General features: G+C 34.2%; 1 protein-coding gene across 1 annotated transcript; it reads left to right on the top strand.

The window, feature by feature from the left end:
* The first annotated feature begins 1,876 nt into the window (after positions 1-1,876).
* Positions 1,877-25,976, top strand: LOC145263707 (glyoxylate reductase/hydroxypyruvate reductase-like). The gene is made up of 3 exons (XM_080120659.1): positions 1,877-2,704; positions 20,142-20,312; positions 24,789-25,976. Exons 1-3 carry the CDS (start codon positions 2,359-2,361, stop codon positions 25,382-25,384), a joined length of 1,113 nt encoding a protein of 370 aa, XP_079976785.1. The 5' UTR covers positions 1,877-2,358; the 3' UTR covers positions 25,385-25,976.
* The last annotated feature ends 103 nt before the right edge of the window (positions 25,977-26,079 follow it).

Raw genomic sequence — 26,079 nt, 5'->3', positions numbered from 1 at the left:
AAATATGGGGGGGAGGCACTAAAAATGTATTTTAATTCATATATTTTGCGGAAACTGCATTTCATGTGTAACTTCATTCTAAAATGGATAAGTATCGAAATTTTCATGAAAATCTGACGATTAGTTGATTTTGCTAGATCTATTAAACATGGGTATGTTTTCACGTTCGGAATGCCTACTACATGAGAACGTTATTTTAAAGCGCCAATTATGTAAACACGATTTTTGTCTTGCAATTTCGTTATTTTCGTATGATGAAAAAGTTTAAAAAAATTATTACTAGTTTCTTTTGACCTTTTTTTTAAATGGTAAAAAAAGTGGATTTGTTTTACTGTACACATAGATTCGAAAAAGTTGTTACAAAACAAATATAGAACAAATAAATATTATCAAAGACAAGATAAGTTACTATCTACCTGGTGCGTGAGCCTTTTGTTATCAAAGACAAGATAAGTTACTTTTCTACCTAACTGGTGCGCGATCCTTTTCTAGTCTCACACAAAAACACGAGTTCACATCTCAAGCTATATTACTTGTTACATACATACCCGCACACAAACATACGTGCGCACGTCCACACACGCACATATATTCACGTTCGCGTACATACACTCACATTCACGTGTATACACACACACGCTAACGTACGCACAGATGGACGACGTCACTTCCCTTTCAAAGGAAATCCACACATGCGCAAAAGACCACCGGAAACAATTATAAAAGCAAGAGACAACCTGTTTCCAGCCTTTTCGACTTAGCTCTCGAGCTGAGCGGTCGTCGGACCATTCGCCCCATTTCAGGGCGCCCGCGTGCGTCATGTCCCCTGCGACTATGTATGGGGCACGAGCTAACAGACTGTACGTACACCTTACATGTTTTCTATCTCCATGGCCTGGATTGATTTTTTCTCATTCTCTCTCTCTCTATACTACGACAGACTTCCCTTCTCACCTGCTAACAGCGAGAGACGTACACCAAACTGGATTGACTTTCTCCCTTTCTCTCTCTATGATAATACGTTCCTTCTCACCAGTAAACAGCGAGAGACGAACGCGGACATGAACACGTGTTGTACCCTTTTCTTTCATTTGTTTCTTCTCGAAATAAATCCTAGTTCGTTTAATTCAAGTAAACGCGTTGTTTGTTCCTTCCTCAAAGAAATTCATTTTTCCTTTCCCAATTCAAATCATTTCTCCTATTGTGTAAGACTGGAGTATATGTATAATATATCCACCAGTCCACTACACTGGATATGTTTTTAGTGTTTATATTTAATGTAACATGTTTATTCCGCTCAAAAAACATAGTATTTACCGATGTATTGGAAAATTTAAAATGGCTGTCGACTCTCTTTGAGACGGTAAGGTTTGGAAAATGGGTTACAAATAAAAAAACAGACAAAGTACTGTTAGAAAATAGGCTGACATATATTCGGCGAGTTTCTAACAGTATTTTGTCTGTTTTTTTTTTTTTTAATTTATAACTCATTTTCCCAAACTTACCGTCTCAAAGAGAGAGAGTCGGCCGCCATTTAAAATTTTCCAATACATCGGTAAACACTATGTTTTTCGAGCTGAATAAACATGTTATATTAAATAAAAACAGTAAAAACATATCCAGTAACTTATCTTGCCTTTGATAACATTTATTTGTTCTATATTTGTTTTGTGACAACTTTTCGAATCTATGTGTATAGTAATACAAACCCCAAAAAGTTATTTGGATAATATTAATTTATAATAAAGTTACATAATGAAAAAAAAAAAAAAAATAGATCGCCCACTATTTATTTATTTATTTCAACCGAAAACAAACGTCAATTTCTATGGTCGTAATGGGAAGTAATGAAATAGGGAGTGGAATTTGGAAGTTCGTGTTGTTCTTCCTGTCTCCCAAAGCTCGGAAACAAAAAGCTTCAGGGTTATCATGTGCTTTCTTGTCTCTGTTTCTACTTTCGTTTTTCTCGCTCACATGCCCCTATTCCGAATTCGTACCCGTGGGAGTTCAGTGGACTTTTTCTTTTTTTTTTCTTTTTCTTTACTAAAACGCCGTTTTAGTAAAACGCCAAAACGGTCACTAACAATTTTTTTTTTTTCTTTTAACGGATGTAAATTATTGCATAGTAAAAATAATTAAATTAAAACAAAAACCATTTTTCTTATTTCGAATTATTTAATCAATTAAAAATTCCATTATTTCACTTGATTACTAAATTTAAAAACTATTTTGCTTCTCATGTACTTTTGTCATAAAGATAAAAAGTACACGAAAAGCCGGATTGACATAATTCTCTAAGTAGGGGAGATAATTCTAATTAACTTAATTTTACGTTTCAAAGTTTAAACTGCTATCTTAATGCATTTCTCACAGACCATCTGTGGCTTATTCCTTTACGCTGCCATAAGGACCAGACCTGCACACACCATTGTTCGTCACCATTGTCGTAACATTAATACCATTTTACAGCGACGATTTTCAACCTCAAACAACATGTCGTCCGCAAAAGGAAGCAAGGTTTACGTAACCCGACGGGTTCCTCCTAGTGGAATCACATTGCTGAAAGACGCTGGATGTGACCTTATTGAATGGGCACAAGACGAAGCTGTCCCCAAACACGAATTACTTAAGGGGGTCGTCGGTGTTCATGGAATTTATTGTCTCCTCTCTGACAAAATTGATAAGGCTGTCCTTGACGCGGCTGGTAAGTAAATACTAAATACACTCGCCAGTTAACGTTAAAGTTTGAGGTACTTTCGCAGCTTACAGGCCGTAGTAATTTTGTTGATAGAATTTTAAAATTTGACTTAATTCTTACGATATCTTGTTTATTAAATTGTTAGGTGAAAGCACTGAAAAGGGTTATGTGCAAAAATTCAAGGGCTTATATCATCACTATACACAGAAGTACGAAAAAGTTGTCAAAAAACAAAAACAAAAAACAATTGGTACTCATGCAGAGAGTGATCTGTGCTGAAATAATAACGTTATTATTTAAAAACCATTCTTAACATGTGGAGGGGAGGGTGTTTTGCACCTATTCTGTACTTTAACCTTACAATTGAATAATAAAAAAAACCATATCAAAACTTTAATTAAAAGTGGAAATACGATTTAAAAAAGAATGCGGATCACTCTCGGCGTTAGTGCATTATTACTGCATTAGCACCAAAAAATTAAATAGAAATAAACATAATAAATGTTAGATAAATCAAAGGAAAGATAAGTTACTTTTCTACCTAACTGGATAGTGTTTTTATTGGTACTTGTATAATTTAATTAAGACATTAGAAAATGAAAATATCGAAAGAAAAAAAAAAGTTATATTGTACGTATCCGTTTGGAACTGAAGATCTCAAACCAAAAGGGTATTTTTTTGGTATTATTATACAAACACCGTGACAGCGTTAGGGTTAGGGTTAGTGTTAGGGTTAATTCGCTGTCACGGTGTTTACTGTTTGTATAATAATACCATTTTTTTTAGTTTACCGACCCCTCGGCATTCACCTTTAATTTGTCGACTTTTAAAGGTTTTCGGGTACGTTGAGAACGAATATCGCATTCATATTTTGCGCAAACAGCTAGTTATCCATATTTGAAGACATTCAGTATCCAACGTAATCACTATCGTTTCCTCTGGCGGCCATTTTGTTTTCAATTTTCCAATTTAGGAAAAAAACGCCAAAAAGAGCCAAACGGAGCCAGAAGGGCCAAAATATGGTCCCCAATACATTTTTCGGCTACTTTTCGGCTTCAAACACTACCCCCACCCCTCTGGATATTTCCCCACTTCTTGACAGTTTTAGTGACGCGAAAGGAACATTCCTGGAGCAAACCAGGATGGAATGCTAGCAGATAATATGGGTTTGTATTACTGTACACATAGATTCGAAAAAGTTGTCAAAAAAAAACAAACAAATATATAACAAATAAATGTTATCAAAGTCAAGATAAGTTACTTTTCTACCAAACTGGATATTTTTCGTGTTTTATTCAATGTAACATGTTTATTCAGCTCGAAAAACAGTGTTTACCGATGTATTGGAAAATTCAAAATGGCGCCCGACTCTAACATGGTAAGTTTGGGAAAAGGTGTTATAAATAATAAACTAGACAAAATACTGTTAAAAATTCGCTCAATATATGTACCGTGACATAAGTTGACATATATTCGGTGGGTTTTTAATAGTATTTTGTCTAGTTTATTATTTATAACACCTTTTCCCAAACTTACCATGTTAAAGAGAGAGTCGGGCGCCATTTTGAATTTTTCTAATACATCGGTAAACACTGCATGTTTTTTTGCGCTGAACAAACATGTTACATTGAATAAAAACACAAAATATATATCCAGTTAGGTAGAAAAGTAACTTATCTTGCCTTTGATAACATTTATTTGTTATATATTTGTTTTTTTTACAACCTTTTCGAATCTGTGTACAGTAATACAATAAATATTACTCTAAACACTTTCTTGTAAAAAAAAAAAAAAAAAAAAGATATATTTTCATGTTCGTTTGAGATAAAACGTTTTATTTTTCGTAAAAAAAAATGTTCATTTTTCTACAGTATAATAATGTTTTCTTTCTAAATTTTAATTTATTTTAATAAGTATTATTCTAAACACTTTTTAATTCTGGTCTTGTGTTACATCCTTTCTTTCTGCTCAAAATTTCTTGGATCCCCCCTCTCCAATAAAAATTTTTTTTCTTTTATTGGCGTCAACGCCGGTGGGGGAGGGGGGTGTCCAGTGATGTGTGGCAAAATTGACCTTTTCTGGCGTTTTTTGAGTATTGGAAAACAAGATGGCCGCCAGTAAATTGATAGTGATTACGTTGGATACGGAATGTCTTCATAAAGGGATAAGTAATTGTTTACGCAAAAAAATACGATATTCGTTTTTAGCATACTTGAAAACCTTTAAAAGTCGAAAAATTTAAAGGAAATGCGGAGGGGTCGGTAAACTAAAATTTACCAAAAAAAGAAAAAAAAAAGGTAAATATTCAGATTATTTACAACAGCTAGCAGTGTCAGAAATCGTCAGTAAAAATTCGCGGTAAACACTGGAATATTTAGACTTACCGTCTTTCGAATCTTATAACTTCTTGAAAAATGTAATTCAAACCCTAATTTTTTATTTTAATTAAAGGATCAAAGACAAAAATTTAAAAAAAGATAACAGGTTTAATAGCAAATTATGCATGCAATATTTGTTTTGTTTTTTTAATCGGTTTCCTTAAAGATTTAAAAAAAAAAAAAACAACGAAATTTTATTTTCTTCGATTATAAAAAATATATATAAATTCCAAAAAATCAATTACCTATAAAAACTACTATTCGATGAGTAGTTCAATTGTTCATTGTTAAGAATTTATCCATATTTATACTTATATTCCATGTCCTTTTTAAATAAAATACTTTTTAAAAAAAGGGTTACAAACAAACGCAAACTCACATTTTTTTTTTTTTTTTTTTTTTTTTTAACTGTTCAAATAAAGAGACAAATCTGATTTTATTCGCCTTTATATTTCGGTGCCTGAAAGGGACATAATTTATGTCTTTTTAATTTAGTATTTCAGTCCTCTGTACTTATAAACCGAACACATTCACTTTAAATTTTATTGTTAAACCAGTTGACCGATTTTTTTATTTTATTTATTCTCTTAATGAAATACATGAGTTTTTCATTGATATATTTGAATACTTCTTTATCGACTAAATTTTTTTTATATCTAAAAAAAGAAAACGTTGAATGAAATAGAAAAAATTGTTGTAGGCATCCCATATTTACTTGGTATTCTAAGCATAACATAAGTTTCCACTTAAAAAAAAATCAACGTGGTTTAAAAAACAAAACAAAACGGTTTTACACTTTGGACTTTACAGGTAAATTTCCAAAAAACTATTCTTTCTTTTTGTTTTAAATTAGAATATTTTATTTATTGATCCTTTATCTTCAATTTGTGATATATAAAACTTTGGTACATAAATTAATTATTAAATATTATCAGCGACCTCGATTACCCCTAAAAAAAACAAATTAGAGTGGTCGGTGTTCTGTTGTAAATAATCTGAATATTTACCAAAATAAATTTCACTTAATTTAGTCGAGTAGTTTTTTTTTTTTACTGCAGAAAAACACGTTTTTTATGACAGCACGTTGAAAGCAGACATCTTGGAATTTAAAAAATTTTTGTTTGTATTTTAGAAATGCTACGGGGAGATAACTCAGTTTAAAGCGCCGACACTCCTTCCCCATCTTTAATACTAGCTTTTCTTCCTAAAAATCGAACCTTTTCCTCGGTATCATAAATTGTAAAACAAAAACTACTTGATGAAATTAAGTGAATTTTTTTTTTTTCGGAGAACTTCATAACGGATACGTACAATTTAAACTTTTTTCGATATTTTCATTTTTTTAATGTCTTGATTAAAATGTACAAGTATCTTTTCATTTAATGTAAAATATTTATTCAGTTTGAAAAACGAGTAATGTTGAATGCTGCCGGTGAACAAGCAAAATAAGGAAAATACTGGTACGTATTTGGGGCTTCACCGTCTGCAAGAATGTAATTTGATTGGCTATTGAAATTGACGTAATTATTGTAAAAGATTTTTATTAGATACAAAAATTGGTAAATATGTAGCTTAGCGGCTTAAATTATTTGAGAAACAAAAAATAATTAAAAAAACAAAAAACTTCATTTTTATATAAAACACATTATTAGACCCAAAGGCTCAAATAAAACAATCATTTTTTATTAAATGATTTTGCTGCTTCTTTTGGCCAAGATCAAAGTGTAGTATCTGTTCTTCAGATGCGGCACTCCCATTTCTCGTTCTCTTTCAGTAGAGGAGAAACCCTTCACGACTGAGACAATTTTTATTTTTGTACCTTTTCTCCACATTAAAAAACGACCCTGGTGTCTAACTCTGCCCCGTGGGGAGACATTGTAAATAGGTACTATACACAGATTCGAAAAAGTTGTCAAAACAAATTTATAACAAATGTTATCAAAGGCAAGGTAAGTTACTTTTCTACCCAACTGGATATGTTTTGTTTTTACTTAATGTAACATGTTTATTAAGCTTGGAAAAAAAAAAAAATAGGGTTTACCGATGTATTAGAAAATTCAGAATGGCGCCAAATTCTCTGCTGAACACAGTAAGTTTGGGAAAATGAGTTAAAAATAAAAAGTATACAAAATACTGTAGAACTGAAACCTCCTTCACTCGTCCCAATGCACTGAGTAACCGTCTGTCTTGTAACGTCACCTGTTTAGCATCTGAACAACCAAAGCTCTCTCCCTACACCTCCAAGCGACCTGCTTTATATTACATTCATCCACGTGAATCTCGCGAGATTGCATGAGACCGTTTCTGTTAAATATCACAAACGCCATTTTGCTTTTTCTTTTTCTGGTCCAACGCGCATGACAAGCAGACATGTAGGCGCTTCACAGGTAGGTCATGTGTATGTCTGTTTTTATTTCCCCCCCCCCCCCCCCATGATCTCATGATCACAGAGATGGCAGGGAGGTGGCACTCTCTTCTGTCGGGTGGTTCTTCGAAGGGGGACTGTGCAGGCCTCTTGTTCACTTGCACTCTCATCTGCAGTCTGAGGGTCGAAGAACACTGCCTCCCCTGAGAGGCTACTAATATTGGATTCGCTGCTTGATGAGGATGCTGCAAACCAGAGCGATGGCCCACTGGCCTCAGACCCAGAGTCGCTCCCATTATTCAGTGGTGGTTTCAACTATGTTGCCAGCCTCGGGTCCCTAACATGACGGGGCACACTGTCAACCATGACTGACTACTGACTCACCACATCGGTCACGCGGCACCGTGTATATCTGTCAGTGCACCTGCTTCCTGGCGGCTTCACCCAGACAGGATCCCCTGATGCATACGACCCCTGTCCTTCCTCATTGGCAACTTCTCTGTTGGGGTAGATTCCCTTTTCTTGGATTCGGTATTGGTATATTGCGTTTGCAGGCACTGTTCCTGGAGAGACACCATCTTTTGGCATGATGTTGTACCAATATACAGCTTCTGAGATGGTGCATTGCTTCCTGGCCGTGATTCTTTTGATACTGTGATGGCTCCTCTTAACAATACCGTTGCCAGATGGCACATAAGCACACTGCAACCGCAGCCGTACTCGCCACTCCTTCACTGCCTGACCTGCTGGCTGCAGAAGACTGTCAGCACCTCTTCGGGCGCACCTCTTTCAAAGAACACAGATGACAGCTGGCGAATAATGTAGGAGAAGTCCTGACGCCCGAGTGATCTCCAGACTGCGAAGCGTGTAGGTCCACAATCTATGAGGGTGAGGAAGTGATTGCCACTGTAATGTGTGATATCTATGCCCACTCTCTGCCTCATTCTGCTCACTCCCAATTGCCCTTTTTTCCACTGTATCGGAGTTGGGTTGATTGATTGACATGCCTCGCAACTTTCCACTGCTCTCTTGACATCTGCCCTTCTTACTTCTGGGTCAATCCATTTTGGCAAAATATAGTGTTCGCTTAACCCCTGGGTGTCCACATTGCTGATGAATCTCGCTGATACGATCCGCATCTATATTACACGTGACGGCTGCACACAGCTGTTGCAGCATCTCAGAACCTCCCCGGGTATCAGCAAGCAGCCACCGTTGTGGTACTCGTGTCAGTGCATCTCCTCTGTTGCTTGCAGACCTGATCAATGTTACGTCTACGATCAGGTTGTACTCTTTGATTGTATCGACCAGGGTGGTGAGCCATCTTCGTATCAACATCTCACTGCCTGCTCGTGTGATTAGCCGTGCTCTTCCAGTCAATGCATCGGTTATCCACTGATGAGTCCATGATAATATGGAGTACTCTGGCTTGCCACTGAAGCGCCAGGGTAACTCCTTTCAATGTGGCATCAAGTTCGGTCAGGTTTATGTGCCTAGAATCATTCTCTGGATGAAGCCAACAGGCATCTTTGATAATGCCATCATCAACCGCAAGGGCAACTCCGAGGACTAGTGAACTAGCATCCACTCAGACCATGAACTCGTTCCCATTAACACACCAGTTCCCTCGCACAGGGTCATCACGAGTCACCCTGACCACAGTTTTTGTTAGCATGCTCAGGAACGTGGCATCATGCACTTTATCATCCCATCCCAATGATACAGATGTGGCACGATGTTTTATGGCTGCCACCGCCACCCTGAGCCAACCACACACAGGGAAGTGGTCCACCAGCTTTCCGCAAACAAAAAATGACGACGAATAATGTTGGATGGGACTTCCAGAACGTCACCACCTTTCCTCAAGTAGAGCTCCTCCTTGTTACCGCTTGTTACGTGAATCTCGCGAGATTACATGAGACCGTTTCTGTTAAATATCACAGACGCCATCTTACCTTTTCTTTTTCCGGTCCAACGCGCATGACAGGCAGACACGTGGGCGCTTCACTGGTAGGTCATGTGTATGTCCGTTTCTATTTTCCCCAACTCGCTCAATGTATGTTACTGGTACATGGGCTGGCATATATTCAGGGGATTTCTAACAGTATTTTGTATAGTTTTTTATTTTTAACTCATTTTCCCAAACTTACCGTGTTCAGCAGAGAGTTTGGCGCCATTTTAAATGTTCCAATACATCGGTAAACACTGTTTTTCGAGCTGAATAAACATGTTACATTAAATAAAAACACAAAAAAATTATCCAGTTAGGTAGAAAAGCAACTTATCTTTCCTTTGATAACATTTATTATATATTTGTTTTTGGACAACTTTTTTGAATCTGTGTATAATAATACAAACCCTGCATTTTTTATACCGCAATATTTTTAAATAGTTTTTTCGGTACTTGTTTAGTTTACTAAAAAATGAAATATTGAAATAATGTGGCGCTTATTGATTCACTCTATTTTTTTAAATAGTTTTTTCAAGTTTAATTAAAGTTTTTATGTTTTTATTAAATTGTAAGGTTAGGTGTACAGAATAGGTACAAAACACTCCCCTCTCCCCATGTTAAGAATGGCTTTCTAAATGTTATTATTTCAGCACGGATCAATAAGTGCACTAGTACCAAAATAAATTGATTATGGTATAAAGATGGGTCCTGAAAATTCAGCCTCGTTCTGAGTACAGGGAAAGGTGGGTGTTTCACTGGTGTCGAGGGAGAACCTAACCCCCTTAGAATAAACACAGCAAAACATTTACTCTTTCAACATGCATATAAACAGTGTGAGCAAGTTTGGGGGGGCGGTGCTATAATTAGGCGAAAGCGTTCTTAAGGGAGTTTGAACTGTTCAATTTTTAAAAAATTGTAATTCTTAGAGCTGCTGAATTTTAAAAAATTGTAATTCTTTAATCTGTTGAATTTAAAAATCGTAAATTCTTTGAACTGTTGAATTTTAAAAAAATGGTGTGAAAAATTTATTCTCATATAATTTAGAACTCTGGCAGAGCGAAAAATCGACACGATGAAAAACAACCTTACCAGGTTGATGCAGCCGGTCAAGTCTAATCATTTGCAAAAATGCTATGTCATTTAAGCAGCTCTTTCGAGTCTATTAGTTAAACTTCTTATGAAGTAGTAAGTTTTTCTTCTTCTGAGAAGGCTTTCGTATTTTCTTGTTAGAGTCCAAAATTTCCACTTTCTTTCAATGTCCCTTCCATACAAGTGGGAATCCCCAATGTCAACATAGTTGCCAATTTAAAAGACAATATTTTGTCTGGAAGGAAAACCTAATGATTTGGGTTAAATTGTCTCCTGGTGCTGAGACAAATAGGGACTAATTCGCCCTTAAATTAACGAGTCCATCGAAGCTTTGAGGATAAACATGAACTAATGTCCCTTGTGTTAGGAAACTAGTCAGGAACTGAGTTTTTGTCCATTTGAATTCCCCGCATGTGCACAGGGTTAAATTTAAATGAACCAATCAGAAAGGCTGTAATAAAACCAGGCATCAATTCATATTAACCAATGAATGTTCGCATTTCAAGTTATGCAATTTCTGACACACGGCCAAAAGAGGAAAGAGGAAGTAATTGGTATCTATTACTTTTTCCAAATGTTGAATACAAGGTAACTATGTATTAGGCTGTCAATTAAGTGACAAGTAAAGAATTCTATTGGTGACAAGGACTTAACCAACCAATGTAGGTTTTATTATTTTTTAAAATTTTATATTAAAGTAACTATATGTAACTTTATCTGCTTATGATAAATGAATTTATAACCAATAAATCTAGTTTTATGTAGATTACCAATATATGAATAACAAGACCGATAACTTGAACATAAGTCAATGACAACTTAATAAATTTTTTATTCACTGGATTAAGTCCAGGCTGATGAGACTGTGAAACACGTTGCCATTTAAATCCTTATATCCATAAGAAACAAAAACCTGCCTCAGTTATGTTAGATGTAATCTTGTCAAAGTTGTCAACTTGAAATTTCAAGTTAAGACTGTGAATATGGAAGGGTTTCTGTGAACCAAATTTTATGGAGACATCGAGCTCCAGGAGGTCCATAGACCTCGTTCCAATAAATGTATTCACAGGCATTATTACAGGTCTAGGCACTAATTTTTCCCTAGATTTCAGTTCCTGTAAAATAGTCTGGGAGAAAAAGGATTTTTGACTCCCAGTATCCAAAATGCAATGGAAAAACACCAGGGACTATTTTTCCTTTCAAGGACAATCTAATAACAGGGAATATACAATTATCCCCATCAGATAAGGTAGTCCTTCTTACAAAGGATTTTGATGCTTTAGGACACATTACAGAAAAAAAGAGTCCTTAACCCACAATTAGTGCATTGGTAAGGAAATTTCTTCCTTTTACATTCTTGATCCGAGTGGCTGCCAAGACACTTAATACATAATTGAGATTGTTTGGCTTGTAGTACTTTTGAGTCAGGAAAAATGTTTGTAGTAGTTCTTAACAGTATGGTCTGCTAATTTACACAGTTTACAAGTTTTATACTGATCACCAGTATTATTAAGAAGTTTTGAGGATTCATGCCCTTTTTACGATTAGCGGCCTTACTACTGGAGCTGGTCACCATATTGGTTGAACTTCTGAGAAGGAAAAAGGGGAAGAAGAAAATGGCAGTTTGGATGGGAAAGTTTCCCCACTTCTTTATATTAAAAAATGCTGCCTGTAGAAATTCTGTTATGTCAAAAACAGTTAGACATGATAGATAAGGACGAAGGATAACGTTCTTTTGGTCTTGACATTAATTCCTATCTAACATTAATAGCGAATTAGCGGAACAGTATGTGAGCAAACATTGTGCTAGAAGTAGAGCCTTCTGTAAAAAAGTTGATTCCGAAACACTTACCTAATTCATACAAGTCCAGTTTAACTTGTTCAACAGCGATTTTGAGTTCCTCCAATTCTGTTATCCGCACTGCCTGAAGAAATTATTTCCTCTAAAATTCGATCTTTGATAAGAGAAAGATTCAGGAATTTTTCCTTTAAACAATCCAGTACCACAATATAATTGTCTGATGAAACATCCACATTCGATATTAGGTCATACGCTTTCCCTTTCAACTTAGATTTAAGGAGAAGCAATTTAAGTTAGAGATGCAGAATTCAAATCTGAGGAAAGTTCTAAATTCGAACTTGTCAGTCGATGGAGACCCACTAAAATTTGGACATTTCAAATCTAACTTTAAAGGCTGCAAAGAAACAGGGTTTTTAACATCATGACCAAACTTTAATTTATGTAATACTCCTCTAATATCGGAAGAAAATATTTCAAAATCTTGACAAGGCGTCAACCTCTATTTCTGGGGAGATTTAAAAATAATTTAATCAAATAAATCATCCAATTCGTTTAGCCACCACTACTTTTGACTCAATTGAAGTCAGGGAGGGATTATCATTCAACCATTTCATAGTGTTCGAAATCCGACATTCCTTGGCGTCAATTTTGGCCAATAAGTCCTTAGAGGCTGCCATTGTGAAATTAAAATGTCATGTAGGCTGAGAACGAATGCAAATTACTGACAACAAAATTAACATTAAAGGAATAAAGGTAATAAAATGACCTTTGCTAAACAAAACCCATCAATATGCAAGATATAAGAATGAGAAAATTAAAGGAGAATAAAATTTAATCCCCCTCAAATGAAACAAATTTTAATTTCAAATAAGCATGGCAATTAATTAATGTTTAAAAAAATTTTTTTTTTGTTTTTAAGAGAAAATAATTCTATTCTGTAAATATTCAAATCAGTTCTGCAGTAAATATCTGCAAAGAAGGAAAATCTCAAAATTCAAGATGGCACTTAAAGCCACGTGGCGGAATAAAAATTCTGATGTTGACTTGAAACAAGTTTTAGCTAACATGTTTCATCAAAGAACTAATATTAAAATTAAATTAACCACAGTAGGAATATCCTTAGTCTGTAATGAAAATTAAGATTTTAATCTGGAAAACTACTTCCCTCTTTTTTTTGGGGTGGGTGGGTGGGGGGGACAAATTTTAAATTAAGTACTGCATTCAAATTGAGGTTATTTAAAAAATGGCGCGATAAGCCACTAAGTTTAACACCTTTCTTTCTTTTTTTAATTTTTTTTGCTATTAATAAGCAAATTTTAAAAAGAAGTAACTATCTTATTTCAATATGTTAGATGAAATTAAAACTAACTAAACGAATTACAAATTTGCAGTTTTAGCGACCTTAAATATTCGATTGACAACTTTAAATGCAGTTCTGACGTACTTAACGTAATCTTGCTACTCAAAATAAGTAAAGGTCGTAACTTTGCAATTAAAGGTAAGGCTACATAAATCACAATTTTTACAATTTAAAGCAATTACTTAAAAGTCACATCTTTTTTTTTGTTTTTTTTACTTCAAGTCAATTAAAATTAATTAAAGTCACAGTTTGCTAATTAAAGTATTTACGGCAATCAAATTTAAAAAATCACATTATACAACTTAAAGTGTTTAAGACAAATTAAAATTAAGCTACAATTTTGCAACTGAAAGAGCATTTTTGCAACTTAAAGTATGTGAGAAATTTATTCTCTTGTTATTTAGAACTCTGGCAGAGTGAAAAATTGACATAACAATGAGAAGAAAACTTTCCAGGTTAATGTAACCGGTCGAGTCTTTATCACTTGCAAAAATGCTCTGTCATTTAAGCCGCTCTTTCAAGTCTATTAGGTAAACTTCTTATGAAGTGGTAGTTTTTTCTTCTGAGAAGGCTTTCGTATTTTCTTGTTAGTCCAAAATTTTGGCTTTCTTTCAATGCGCCAGTATTCCATAGAAGTGGGAATCTCAAGGTCAACATTTAAAAGATAATATTTTATCTGGAAGAAAAATCTAATGATTTTGGTTAAATTGTTTCACGGTGCTGAGACAAATAGGGACTAATTCGCCCTTAAATTAACGAGTCCATCGAAGCTTTGATGATAAACATGAACTAAAGTCCATCGTGTTAGGAAGCTAGCCAGGAACTGACTTTTGTCTGTTTGAATTCCTCGCGTGTGTGGAGTTAAAATTTAAATGAACCAATCAGAAAGGCTGTAATAAAACCAGGCATCAATTCATATCAACCAATGGATGTTCACATTTCAAGTTATGAAATTTCTGATAATGTAAATTTTTTAAACTGTTGAATTAAAAAAAAATGTAAATTCTTTGAACTGTTGAATTTAAAAAAATTCTAATCCTTTGAATTGTTAAGTTGAATTTAAAAAGAAAAAGATACTTATGCACTTTTGTTACCATACTGAAATAAGAACGTTATTTAGAAAGCCATTCTTAATATGGGGAGGGGAGGGTGTTTTCTAGTTGTTCTTTACTTTCGCTTAACAATTTAATAAAAAAAGATATTGTAAAACCTTAATTTAACTTGAAAATACTATTTAAAAAATAGTGTGATAACAAAAATGCATAAGCACAAAAAAAAAATTCTAATACTTTGAACTCTTTAATTAAAAAAATGTGTCTATAGTAATAAATGCTCAAAAAATCTTTGAGCTGCTTTCTTTAATTCTTTTGATTGCTTCTTGTTTTTCTTTTTAACTTATCTTGCCTTTGGGAGCATTTATTTGTTGTATATTACACCTTTTCTGTTTTTCTGTTGGTTGAAGTTAACAACTCAGCACTTTATTCAAAAGGGCTAGGTTCTCCCTTTACATTGGTGACAGAGTACCACGTAACCCGAACTCAGAACGAGGCTGGATTTTCAGAATTTTTATACCATAACCTAAAAATTATACTTATTATGCAGGGCTCTATGGACAAACTTATCTTTAATTGACCTTTGACAACTAAATATTTTCGTTTACTAGCCAAATAGAAAAGTTACTAGCAAAACCCACATGATTTTTAGAATATGACATCTTCGTTCTGTGATGAGTATGTACATCACAAAGATTTTCTGTGTTCTTTTTTTTTTTTTAATAAGTGTAATTCTAAATATGCAACAAATTATACTTGTATGTATAAACAATCTGATTTCTCCTAATGTCTTTTTAAACAGCCTTCATTAAAAAAAAAAGTATATCGTTCTATTAAACTTATTGTTTTAAATGATTGAACTTTGTTTGTTCTATATATATATAAAAAAAAAAAAAAAGGTCAAAAGATATTTTTCACTCAGTAGTGAGCTTTGGAAGACTGTCGGTGAAAGAAATACAGTCGCCAAAAGATAAGCGTTTCATTGTTTCTAGTCGCCACTTTGAAACATCGCTTGCAAATGCGACTGTTTCACTCGCAATGTAGAGCCCTGTTATGGAATAAAGTTTTCATTAAAAAAAAAATCACTTAATTTGATCTAGTAGTTTGTTTTTTACAGAGGAAAATCAAATTTTAATGAAATCGATTGTGTTGCGGCCATCTTGCTTATTTCCTGAATGAGGAGGGATGCCTTTAAACAAAAAAATTATTAACAAAGGACAAAATAAAAAAGGGATTAACAAAGGATAAAATGAAAAAAAAAAATGGATTAAAAAAGGACAGAAAATCTGTAAAATAATTGAAAAAAAAAAAAAAACCTAAAATATTTATCTAGGTATTTTTTCTGCCCATGTTTCAAAATAATCTTGTCAAATTTTGACAAACTTTAAGCTGTGATTGGAGTTATCTCCCCTTGTGCCCTCCTCCTCGTCTGTAAAATAAACAAGATGGCAGCAACACAATCAATCCCATTAAAGTTTGATTTTCCTCTGTAAAAATAAACTACTTGATCAAATTAAGTGATATTTTGTATAATAACTTCATTCCATAACGAGTACGTACAATATAACCTTTTTCAATATTTTCATTTTTTAATGTCTTGACTAAACTAAACTAAACACATACCGTTTTTTCAGGTTATTTTCAAGTTTTACAATAAATTTTTTTATATTAAATTGTTAGGTGGAATAGTTTTAAAACACCCTCTTCATATTAAGAATGGCTTCCAAAATTGTTACTTCAGAACGGTAACAAAGATACACAAGTAACAATGACTTTTATCAAATACTGAAACAAACATAATTAGAAATTATATTGTTCTCGGATACATAATATGAGGAACATTTTACATCATGTGATTCTTGCAGCATTACTAAATGGTCAACAATTTGTTCTAGGTCTCCTTGTGCATGTTGCATTTTGAATTTTTGCTTATTAATGATTTAATGAGACATTACTGAATTTTTCTAATCCCTATATATATATATATATATATATATATAATAAAACTGGTGCAATTTTTCTCCCTCAGGGCCAAAACACTGTAGGTTTTCAACAACAGATGGCACATGCAAATTTATTAAGTCTACGCTATTACCCACTATCTTATGTAATCTTATAACCACATTACACACACATTTAGGCATTATAATAAAATGTTACGTTTCTTCCGAGGAGTGACACACTCACAATCTCACCATATTTAGAGGAAGTAGTTATACTCTCTACCTATTTTGTACTACCACTGCTCCCACTTGAGACCGGCACCATTTCTACATATTCCTACTCTGCTGAGTTTTAGCCGCTCTTAATTGCCTATTCGACACATACACATACAATAAATTATACATGTTCCTATTTTCAAAAATTTTACTTATTAAAAAACTGGGTATTTTTTACGCCAGTACCCACCATACTATAAGCATCTCTAACATCTACATGTTAAAAACCTCTTTCAGACTAAACACTCCCAACGTTCACATATTATGGCTTTCGGGTGTGTTTACTCTGAAAGCCCTTTATAACATGGGGAGGTTGTGGTGTTTATACTATGCTGGGTACTAAAAAATTCCTAAAAAAAATCCCCAATATTTTCCAACACTATGAACCATAGTGTAAACACCCTCAACATCCCCATGTTTGGAATGGCTTGCGTAATTAACATCTATCTATCCATTATTAAGAACGGCTTTCGAGGTTGGGGTGTTCTTTTCTGAAAACTATTCTTAATATGGAGAGGTTGGTGGTGTTTATGCTAAGCTGGGTACTGTTGTAAAATATTCCAAATATTGCAAAAAATATGCAACTCTGCATCTGTTACTTTGCTAGGCTTAATCCAGTGACTGCCCGGCGAGCCCGAACCATAATTTACGCAAAATCCCAAGCATCTGGGTCAAATTATGCTAGATTGCCAAACTTTTCTTATAGCTAATATGAAACTAAAAATTGCATGATATTTTTTGTAATTTTATTGCTCGGTTACTTATATCAGTATGATTACGGCTGCTATGCTTTTGGAAAAGGGGCATGTGAGAAAATAAAACTCTATAACAATCGAGACAAAAATTTCACTTACCTACTATGTTCAGGCTTTGTGCCATTTTACCAGTGGGCACCACTGATACACAGATACTTAAAAATTTAAAATGATTATTTAACATTTTCTACAATTAACATTCTTTCATAACTTCTCGAGCAATGCTGAGAACTGGGTCCTGCTAGTTTTAAAATAAAGTAAAATGTTTATTCAAATTGCTTTACTTCAAATTGTTTTACTTAAATATGACTTAACTTTTTAAAAATTCTTTTACAATAATATTTTTCATAATAAAAAATAAGTAATTAATAATTAAACAATAATTCTTTAACGATTTAAAAAAAAAATTTTTTTTTTTTTTTTTAATTCTTTTACAATAATTACATCAATTTCAATAGCCAATCAAATTACATTCTTACAGGCGGTGAAGCTCCAAATATATCCCAGTATTTTTGCCGCGATGTTTTTAAAGACTCGATAATCACTTCAAAATAAGAAATAAAGCAAAATGGTGGTAGAAACCCACTCAATAAATGTCACGGTAAAATTTATTGGGTGAGTTTCTATCACCATTTTGTTTTCTTTTTTACTTTGAAGTTTTTGTTGAGTTTTCAAAGACATTGTGGCCATCTTTTATACTTTTTCGACTACACTTTTTGAAACTACAATTTCTTCAAAAACTATTTGTTTCCTGGAATTTTAAAGGTTATTTTCATTTTCTGTGATAAGCATGTGCGGAAGCACCCCCAAAAACCTGTAATAGTAATTTTAAAGGACTTTTTGAGGGTGGAAAGATACTGCACCTTTACCTTAAAAGAAAACAAAAATAAATAAATGAAATGTGACAAGCATGTGCGAAAGCACACAAGAATTGTTTACTAGTGTATGAGTTGGGCCTACCAGCATTGAAAAGTGAGCTTGGGACCTTTCGATTGCAAATTAAGTTTACCAATGAGCTACATCCATTCTACTCATAGTGACGATTGGGTTTCGCCCAACAGCTATAAAAAAAAAACAAGCCAATAAGTCATTCGGGGGATGAAAAAGATTGCTCTGTTTGTATTTGTGTCGTGGTGTGTCAATTCGACAGTGTTCGGGATTGTGTCGTGTCGATTGACGGTGTTGTTCGGGATTGTGTCGTGTCGATTGATGGTGTTGTTCGGGATAGTGTTGTGTCGTGTCGATTGATGGTGTTGTTCGGGATAGTGTTGTGTCGTGTCGATTGACGGTGTTGTTCAGGATCATGTCGTGCCGAATCGTCGGAGGTGTTCGGGATTGCGTAGACAAACTTATTCAGGACCGTGCTGCCATGTGTAATATCAATATATATACATATTAATTTTTTTTTTTCTTTTTTTTTGCCATTCTCTCTTCCCTAGTGAAGCAAAATGAAAAGAAAACGAAAATAAGATATGGGTTTTTAGTGGTTTTCATTGGTCGCTATTTTGTTTAAGCGATGACTCCTTTGTAAAAATAAATGTTAAAAAACCTACCATCATTGCAAAAAATTTTCCTTTCTTCTATGTACCTAAAACTAAAAAATTTTATGAAAAAATTTCCACAAAAAAAGTGTCTTTTCCAAAATTTCCACGAAAAGTGTCTTTTCCAAAATTTTCACCAAAAACTTTTCTTTTCCAAAATTTCCCATCTCTTCCCATAGAAATACTTCCCTGTTGACTACAACATTGTAGTTTTAAACTTTAATGCCAACAAATATTGAGTCGTCTTCTGAAGAAATCAAATTTTGTCCATTCCATCCATTGTTTTGAATATGAGTACATCTGACTCCTTCCTCCTTACAAAATTCTGATTGGCTGATTAGTCAATAAATACCGACTGGTAGGGCCAGATAAGGAGAGATGTTGAATAGTACACTGGAAACTTCACGCAGGAATACTTGTTTCCACGACAAATACTTGTTCAGTAAGGTGACAGATTATTACTCAAATAAGTAGCAAAAACCACTTAGCTACCAGTTTTTAATCCTATCATAGTATTGTTCATCATCTAACTGGCAATCTTAACTTTTATCTTTAAGTAACTTTTAGCCTAAGTTGAATATCATTTTTTGGGGTGGTGGGAAAATGATTTAGCTTAGGGGCATCATCTATTTTTAAATGTAGATATAATTTTCTTTTTAATTTGACAAATTTTTTTCAAATTTTCCCTATATATATTTTATCCAAGATTTTGATAAACTCATGAAATTTTCATCAATAGTTTTCGCTTGTGCCCTTTTCCCCAGTGCCATTTTTTTTATTCAGTGCCATTTTTATCTGAATTCATTATGACTCCTTAGAAACCATTAAAAATAGGAACCCATGTGACACTTTTTCTTTAAGAGATTATTGCAAAAATTTACCCTATATATAACCTAAATTTAATTGTCATTTATTTTCTTATTTTTTTCCAGGTCCGCAGTTAAAGGTTGTTTCCACTCTTTCTGTCGGCTATGATCATGTTGATGTTGAGGAATGTCATCGTCGGAATATTATGGTTGGCTACACCCCGGGAATTCTGACAACTGCAACAGCAGAACTTGCTGTAACTTTACTTTTGGCCACTTCCAGAAATGTCCAAAGCGGTTTGTATTTAAATTTCACTTCAATATAAATCAATGTTTCTTAGATTTTTAATAGTTGAATAATTTTTGTTTTATGCTCACTCTGCCCACTAATTTGGATTTTATTTTCTGTGCTTCGAATTTTACAAGAATGGATATTCTTGAATTGCTTCCATTCTTATTCTTTTTTCTTTTCTTTCCTTTTCCCTTTTTTATTTTCCTTTTTATTATTTTTTCTTTTTCATCATCTTTTTTTTTTTCCTTTTCATCTTTTGATATTTCTATATTATACAAATACTATAAAAATATTGAATTTCAAGTGAAGCAAATGGTACCTACATAATTCTCAGGTCTCAAATAGTAACATATCCAAAAATTATGAAAAACGATAAGGTAGAAAAATATTAATGAAAAAAGAAATTGGTAAAAGGAAGTGAAATCACTTAGACTTACTTAAAAAGAGATAAATTGACAGGACAAATAATTAAGTTCTGTTTCTTACATCATGTGACAGACGTAATTCAAAATGTCAGATAAAATTTATTTCCCATCTAAACCTTATCGAAAACGTTTTTTATTAATAATTATTTTTTTACTTTGTCGTTTTCCATAATTTTTGGATATGTTATTATTTGTGACATGACAATTACGTAGGTACCTTTTAGTCAAAAGTCCAAGAAACGATTCATTTTTATTTACTTCTTTTCCAGGAGAGTTTTGAAAAGCTTGTGCACTAGGAAAAATACATTCTGGCCTACAAAAAATGCCTTAGTAGCCCCATCAGCATTTCTTGGTAGAGACACCGCTAATGATTAGCAATAGAAAGTTATAGTCAGCTAACATACTTCCTAAGTAGTGACAAGGCAAATCAGTTCCCTCACTTTTATTGTTCTTCAGTATTTCTATTGTGAAGCAATTTATTGAAATAAGTTATAGGAAAATTGACATTATTGAAATGTTTTTTTTTATTTGAATTTATATAATAACTGTTTACAAAAGTATAAAAACAAAATTATTGAAATCAAAATAATAAAATTTCAAACATCATAAAAAAAAACGTATCCAATACAAATGTCCAAAATAGTTTTTAAATATTTTAAAAAGTGTTTTCAATAACTTTTTAAAAAAAATAAAAATAATAGGACTAAGTTCAATAATTCTTAATTAAAATAGGATTAAAAAACTTTTCAATGATTATTAAATCAAAAAAGAACAATCAGAAAAACGTAATAAAAAAAGAGCATAAGCACAGGTAAGATATAAGCATGAGAGAAAAAAGCAAAGGAATTGATTTGCCTTGTTACTGCTTCTAGGAGCACTACGCCGAAAGTTAGGAAGTACATTAAATTTATCTTTTCTCAGAGACGGTAAAACCCTAGAAGATGGACCTCCTAGAACTGCATAGAAATACAAATCGACAGAATGACTGATTATCGAGGACGTATCCTAGCCCGGCATGACCATCTATCCATGTTTTTACTAAGAAAAAGAAATTAAGCCACGAGTATAAAATCGAGTTAGCTCCCTTAGATTGATGTTTAAAGGCAATAATAAATGATTAACAAGGGTTCACAATTTCAAAGGCTGGTAGCAGTAACCGATTAGAGTCTTGATAGATTGTGAGGAAGAAGGGAGGGCAGACTTTTTATATACTAATGAGTTGCCACTTACAAAGGCCAAAAGCCACTCGAGAATAATGGTTTATGGGATTGTCAGATGATGATGAGAAACATCGTGAGAGGATTGGCGACTGCGTGGAATCAGCAGAATTTGATTATTTATAACAGCTCTACAAGTATTTGTTGACATTAGACTTAAAGATAACCATGTTATGGTCGGCAGAGAAGCAGTTTTGTGGTATTGTTTTCTACAGATGAGAAGTTCTTGGGAACAAACTCTGTTCATGGAAGCTTCATTTAGTTTTAGGTATGCAGAGGAAGAATAAAGAATTCTTTGGGATAATGGTAGCTAGATAAGTTCTAGCTGTGAATTCTGGAGTGGAAGTCAGTCCTAGGAGCTTATCAAGGAGAGAGCCACTCATTTCAACTGAGCCAAAATGAGGATATGAGTATTGGTGCCATTTTTTTGTAGGCCAGCAGGCAATCTTAGTGTGCTAGCTTTTCAAAAGCACACCTAGCTTTGTGCCAAACTTATTGCAGAGAAGATAAATAAATATATTCTTTTTAACTCTTTGTGTTCTTGTTTCTTTTTTTTTTTTTTACTCGCGTTCACCCCTAACAAGGCATATTGCCACTTGGATGTAAGGAGCTACTATTAGAGACTATGCCTAGGAAAGATTAACAAGATGTTGGTTTACATTACATTTAAACTTTTGCATATCAGTACACTCAGGGAAGCAGGTAGTAGGAAGGAAATGGCAGTCTTGCAATTCAAGGGAAGAAATTCTTAAAATAGAAAGCTTTCTGGCATTTAGAGATCTCAAGGGGTGAGTTTTGTTACTAAGCGGGTTTGTCAGGGATATGTACGTTGAGGGGGTATAAGTGCAACAAATTCATCAGAGCACATTCCATTAAAATACTTGTAAAACGGGCACAGAGATGCAACATTGTGGTGATGGGACAGGGGTTAGAGCTTAGTTGACAAAGTGGGACATATTAGATTGAAAACTTTTTTTTGGACCCTATCCAAGAGAGAGAGGCTAGTGGTAGATGCACCAGCCCAGATGTGACAACAATACTCCATGTATGGGCGAATGGTGGCCTTGTAGAGGTACAGGATACTCTCGGGTGTAAGTAGTCTTCTAATTTGATAAAGGGGACCCACCTTCTTTGCAGCAGCTTTTGCAATGTCTTTATTCCAGTTCATATTGCTTGCAAATGTTAGGCCGAGGAGTTTGAAGGAAGAATTCTCAAGTAGGGTGTTATTTGTCATGGATATAGATCGTTGGAGAGGCGTCTTGTAATTGTTAAAGGAGGGAAACTTAGTCTTAATAGCATTAAATGTTACCATCCATTTGCAACCCCATTCCATTATGGTCTGAAGGTCATTTTCTAACAATTCTGCCATTGTCTTTATGTACATTCCCCATGCATTGTATTGGAGCATTGTATGATCAGCAGATATATCCATCTTGGACACAATATTATCAGGAAGGTCGTTTATGAATATCAGGAATAATAGTGGTCCAAGGATCGACCCCTGAGGCACTCCTGCATTAATGTTATGTTGCTTGGATGTACGTCCATCAATGACAACTTGAATGATCCCAAGAAGGATATAATTATATTTAGTATACGTCCAGTTATACCGTAGGATTTCATTTTCATTAGCAGCCCTTCATGCCAGACTTTGTCAAAGGCCTTGAATGTATCAAGGGCTACAGCCCTGGCTTCGTCCGCCTTATCCAGTGCATGGTATATGCGTTCAGAGATGACTGTTAAAATATCTTCAGTAGAACGATATTGCATAAATCCATACTGTTTGTCAGAGAGAAGATGTGCTTTTGCAAGGTGGTGGACTAGTGCTTGATTAATTAAGATTTTAGCAAAGCTGGGGAGGAGACTAATAGGGCAATAATTGAGAGGGTCAGTCCTTTCACCAGAATTCTTGTACACTGGTACCACAGAGGCCATCTTTCAGCTATTAAGGAAGCAAGATTCAGGAAGGCATTTATTGTAGAGCTTGGAAAGTGCAATGGCTAGTTCGGCTGAGCATTTCTTAATTAGTATAGCACAGATAAGATCAGGCCCACACGCCTTGGAGGTATCTAAATTTTTCATGATATTACGACATGAAAAGCGGTGATTTTTGCATCATCTAGTATGGCTTCAGTTCGCATATGGAAATTTGAGGTGGAGTTGGAGGTGAATTATGCAAGGCAATTAGGCAAGCAATTCCGCCTTCTCAGTTGCCGTGCATGCGACCTTCTGGTTGTTGGATAGTGTAGAAATTACTGATTACTCTTTATTCACTACATTATTATAGATTTTCCAGAAATCATGAGTTCCTATCTTTTGTGATTATATGCATTCCCTGATTATTTCAACATGCTTTTATTTTGGTTGTCGCTATTTCTCTCTTACAATTATTTCTAGCGTTTACAAATTTTTGCCTGATGTACGAACCTGTGGAATACATGCTGTCTTTGTGCAATGGCAGCTGCACAATCTCTAGTTAACCATAGGGGTGAGTGGGGCTTGCTATAATACTTCCAAGTGGAAACATGTGCTTCAATGCCTGCTCTGCACCATTCAGTTGTCTCATTAGCACACTGTTCAGCAGGAAGAAAGAAAATATCGGTCCATGGGACATCTCTGATTGGTTCTCTAATGGCTTCAGCCCTTTTGCATTACCTTGTTCCTTTCGGTCCTTTAAGAGCACAGCAGAAACTTTAATCGAATTGATCCGTGAAATAGGTCAGATTATAAAAGAATTAAAATTAATGTTCTGTGACGAAAACATTCATTTTGGTTTTGCTCAATGATGCAACAAAAATTTACTTGTTTCTTTTATTCTGTTTTTCCTTTTCTTTTCCAGCTATTAATGCTGTCCGGAATGGCGAATGGGGTACATGGAAACCATTGTGGCTGTGCGGAGCTGGCCTGGATGACTCCACTGTTGGGATTGTTGGGATGGGACGAATTGGCAGCCGAATTGCCGAAATGTTAAAACCATTTGGTGTGTCACAGTTCCTATACACGAGCAGCCGGGGCCCCCGCGAGACGATTGTTCCTGCCAAACATGTGGACTTTCCCACTTTACTCAAGGAATCGGACTTTGTCATTATCTCATGCTCTTTAACTCCGGAAACCAAAGAAATGTTCAACGCTTCCGCTTTCTCTCAAATGAAGAAAACAGCTATTTTGGTGAACATTAGCCGAGGGACAATCGTGAACCAGGAAGATTTAATCGAAGCCTTACAAAATGGTACGATACGAGCAGCAGGTCTAGATGTTACAACACCTGAGCCACTGCCGCTTGACAGCCCACTGTTGAAGTTGAAGAACTGCACGGTTTTCCCACATATTGGTAGCGCCACAGAAAAAACCCGTGAAATGATGTCAGAATTGACAGCAAGAAATATAATAGCAGCTCTGGATTCAAAACCGATGCCATCACAACTAAAGAAATAATTTTATGAATTATTTAAGTCGCTTTTTATAGGACTTTCTATCTTAACGTTTTTTATAACAAACAATCAGAAAGAAATGTATGCTTTATACGGTGATCGGTATTAAAATATTGTAAGATATTAGAAAATGTATTTCATGGAGTTCAAGAACTAAACTATTTTAAGATTACTTTTGTTAGTTATATATACATTGAAAATAAAATTATTTTCAAACAAGGCCATCCTTATAACAGGCCAGGCGATTGTGCAGCTGGAGTTTTATTACTGAAGGGAATGTGAATTTTTATTACTGGAGGGAATGTGAATTTTTATTACTGGAGGGAATGTGAATTTTTATTACTGGAGGGAATGTGAATTTTCTTAGATAATTTAATATAACAGTTAAAAAACAGAGGGAAAATTCCCCGGTGAGATTGGTTTGATGGTTGTATGCGTTTCACATACCAAATAAAAAGAACCACAATGAGCTAATTCATAAATTTGATAATTATTAACAAATTCCTTTAAACGAAGAGGCAGGTAACTTTGAATAAGCAAATACATAAAAAATGGTATTTCTTGAATAAACAATGTTGTCAGTATGAAAAAAAAAACTTAATCACTGATATGAAGCTTATATAATATATAAAACTAACTCTTAAATTTGGCTTAAGAAATTAAAACAGTATAAAGTACTGTTTTCTTTATATTTTTTTA

The sequence above is a fragment of the Euprymna scolopes genome, chromosome 39 (assembly GCF_053919585.1).
Source record: "Euprymna scolopes isolate OS-2025 chromosome 39, ASM5391958v1, whole genome shotgun sequence".
Classification (NCBI taxonomy): domain Eukaryota; kingdom Metazoa; phylum Mollusca; class Cephalopoda; order Sepiida; family Sepiolidae; genus Euprymna; species Euprymna scolopes.
The sequence above is the reverse complement of the archived record's forward strand: the minus strand, read 5'-3'. Positions and strand labels throughout refer to the sequence as shown.

Bases quoted from the DNA above. Each gene is read 5' to 3' on its own strand.
- LOC145263707 (XM_080120659.1), top strand. From the start codon at position 2,359: ATGCATTTCTCACAGACCATCTGTGGCTTATTCCTTTACGCTGCCATA. The intron at 2,705-20,141 runs GTAAGTAAATAC...ATTTTTTTCCAG, and splicing joins GGCTGTCCTTGACGCGGCTG to GTCCGCAGTTAAAGGTTGTT. The intron at 20,313-24,788 runs GTTTGTATTTAA...TTTCTTTTCCAG, and splicing joins TTCCAGAAATGTCCAAAGCG to CTATTAATGCTGTCCGGAAT.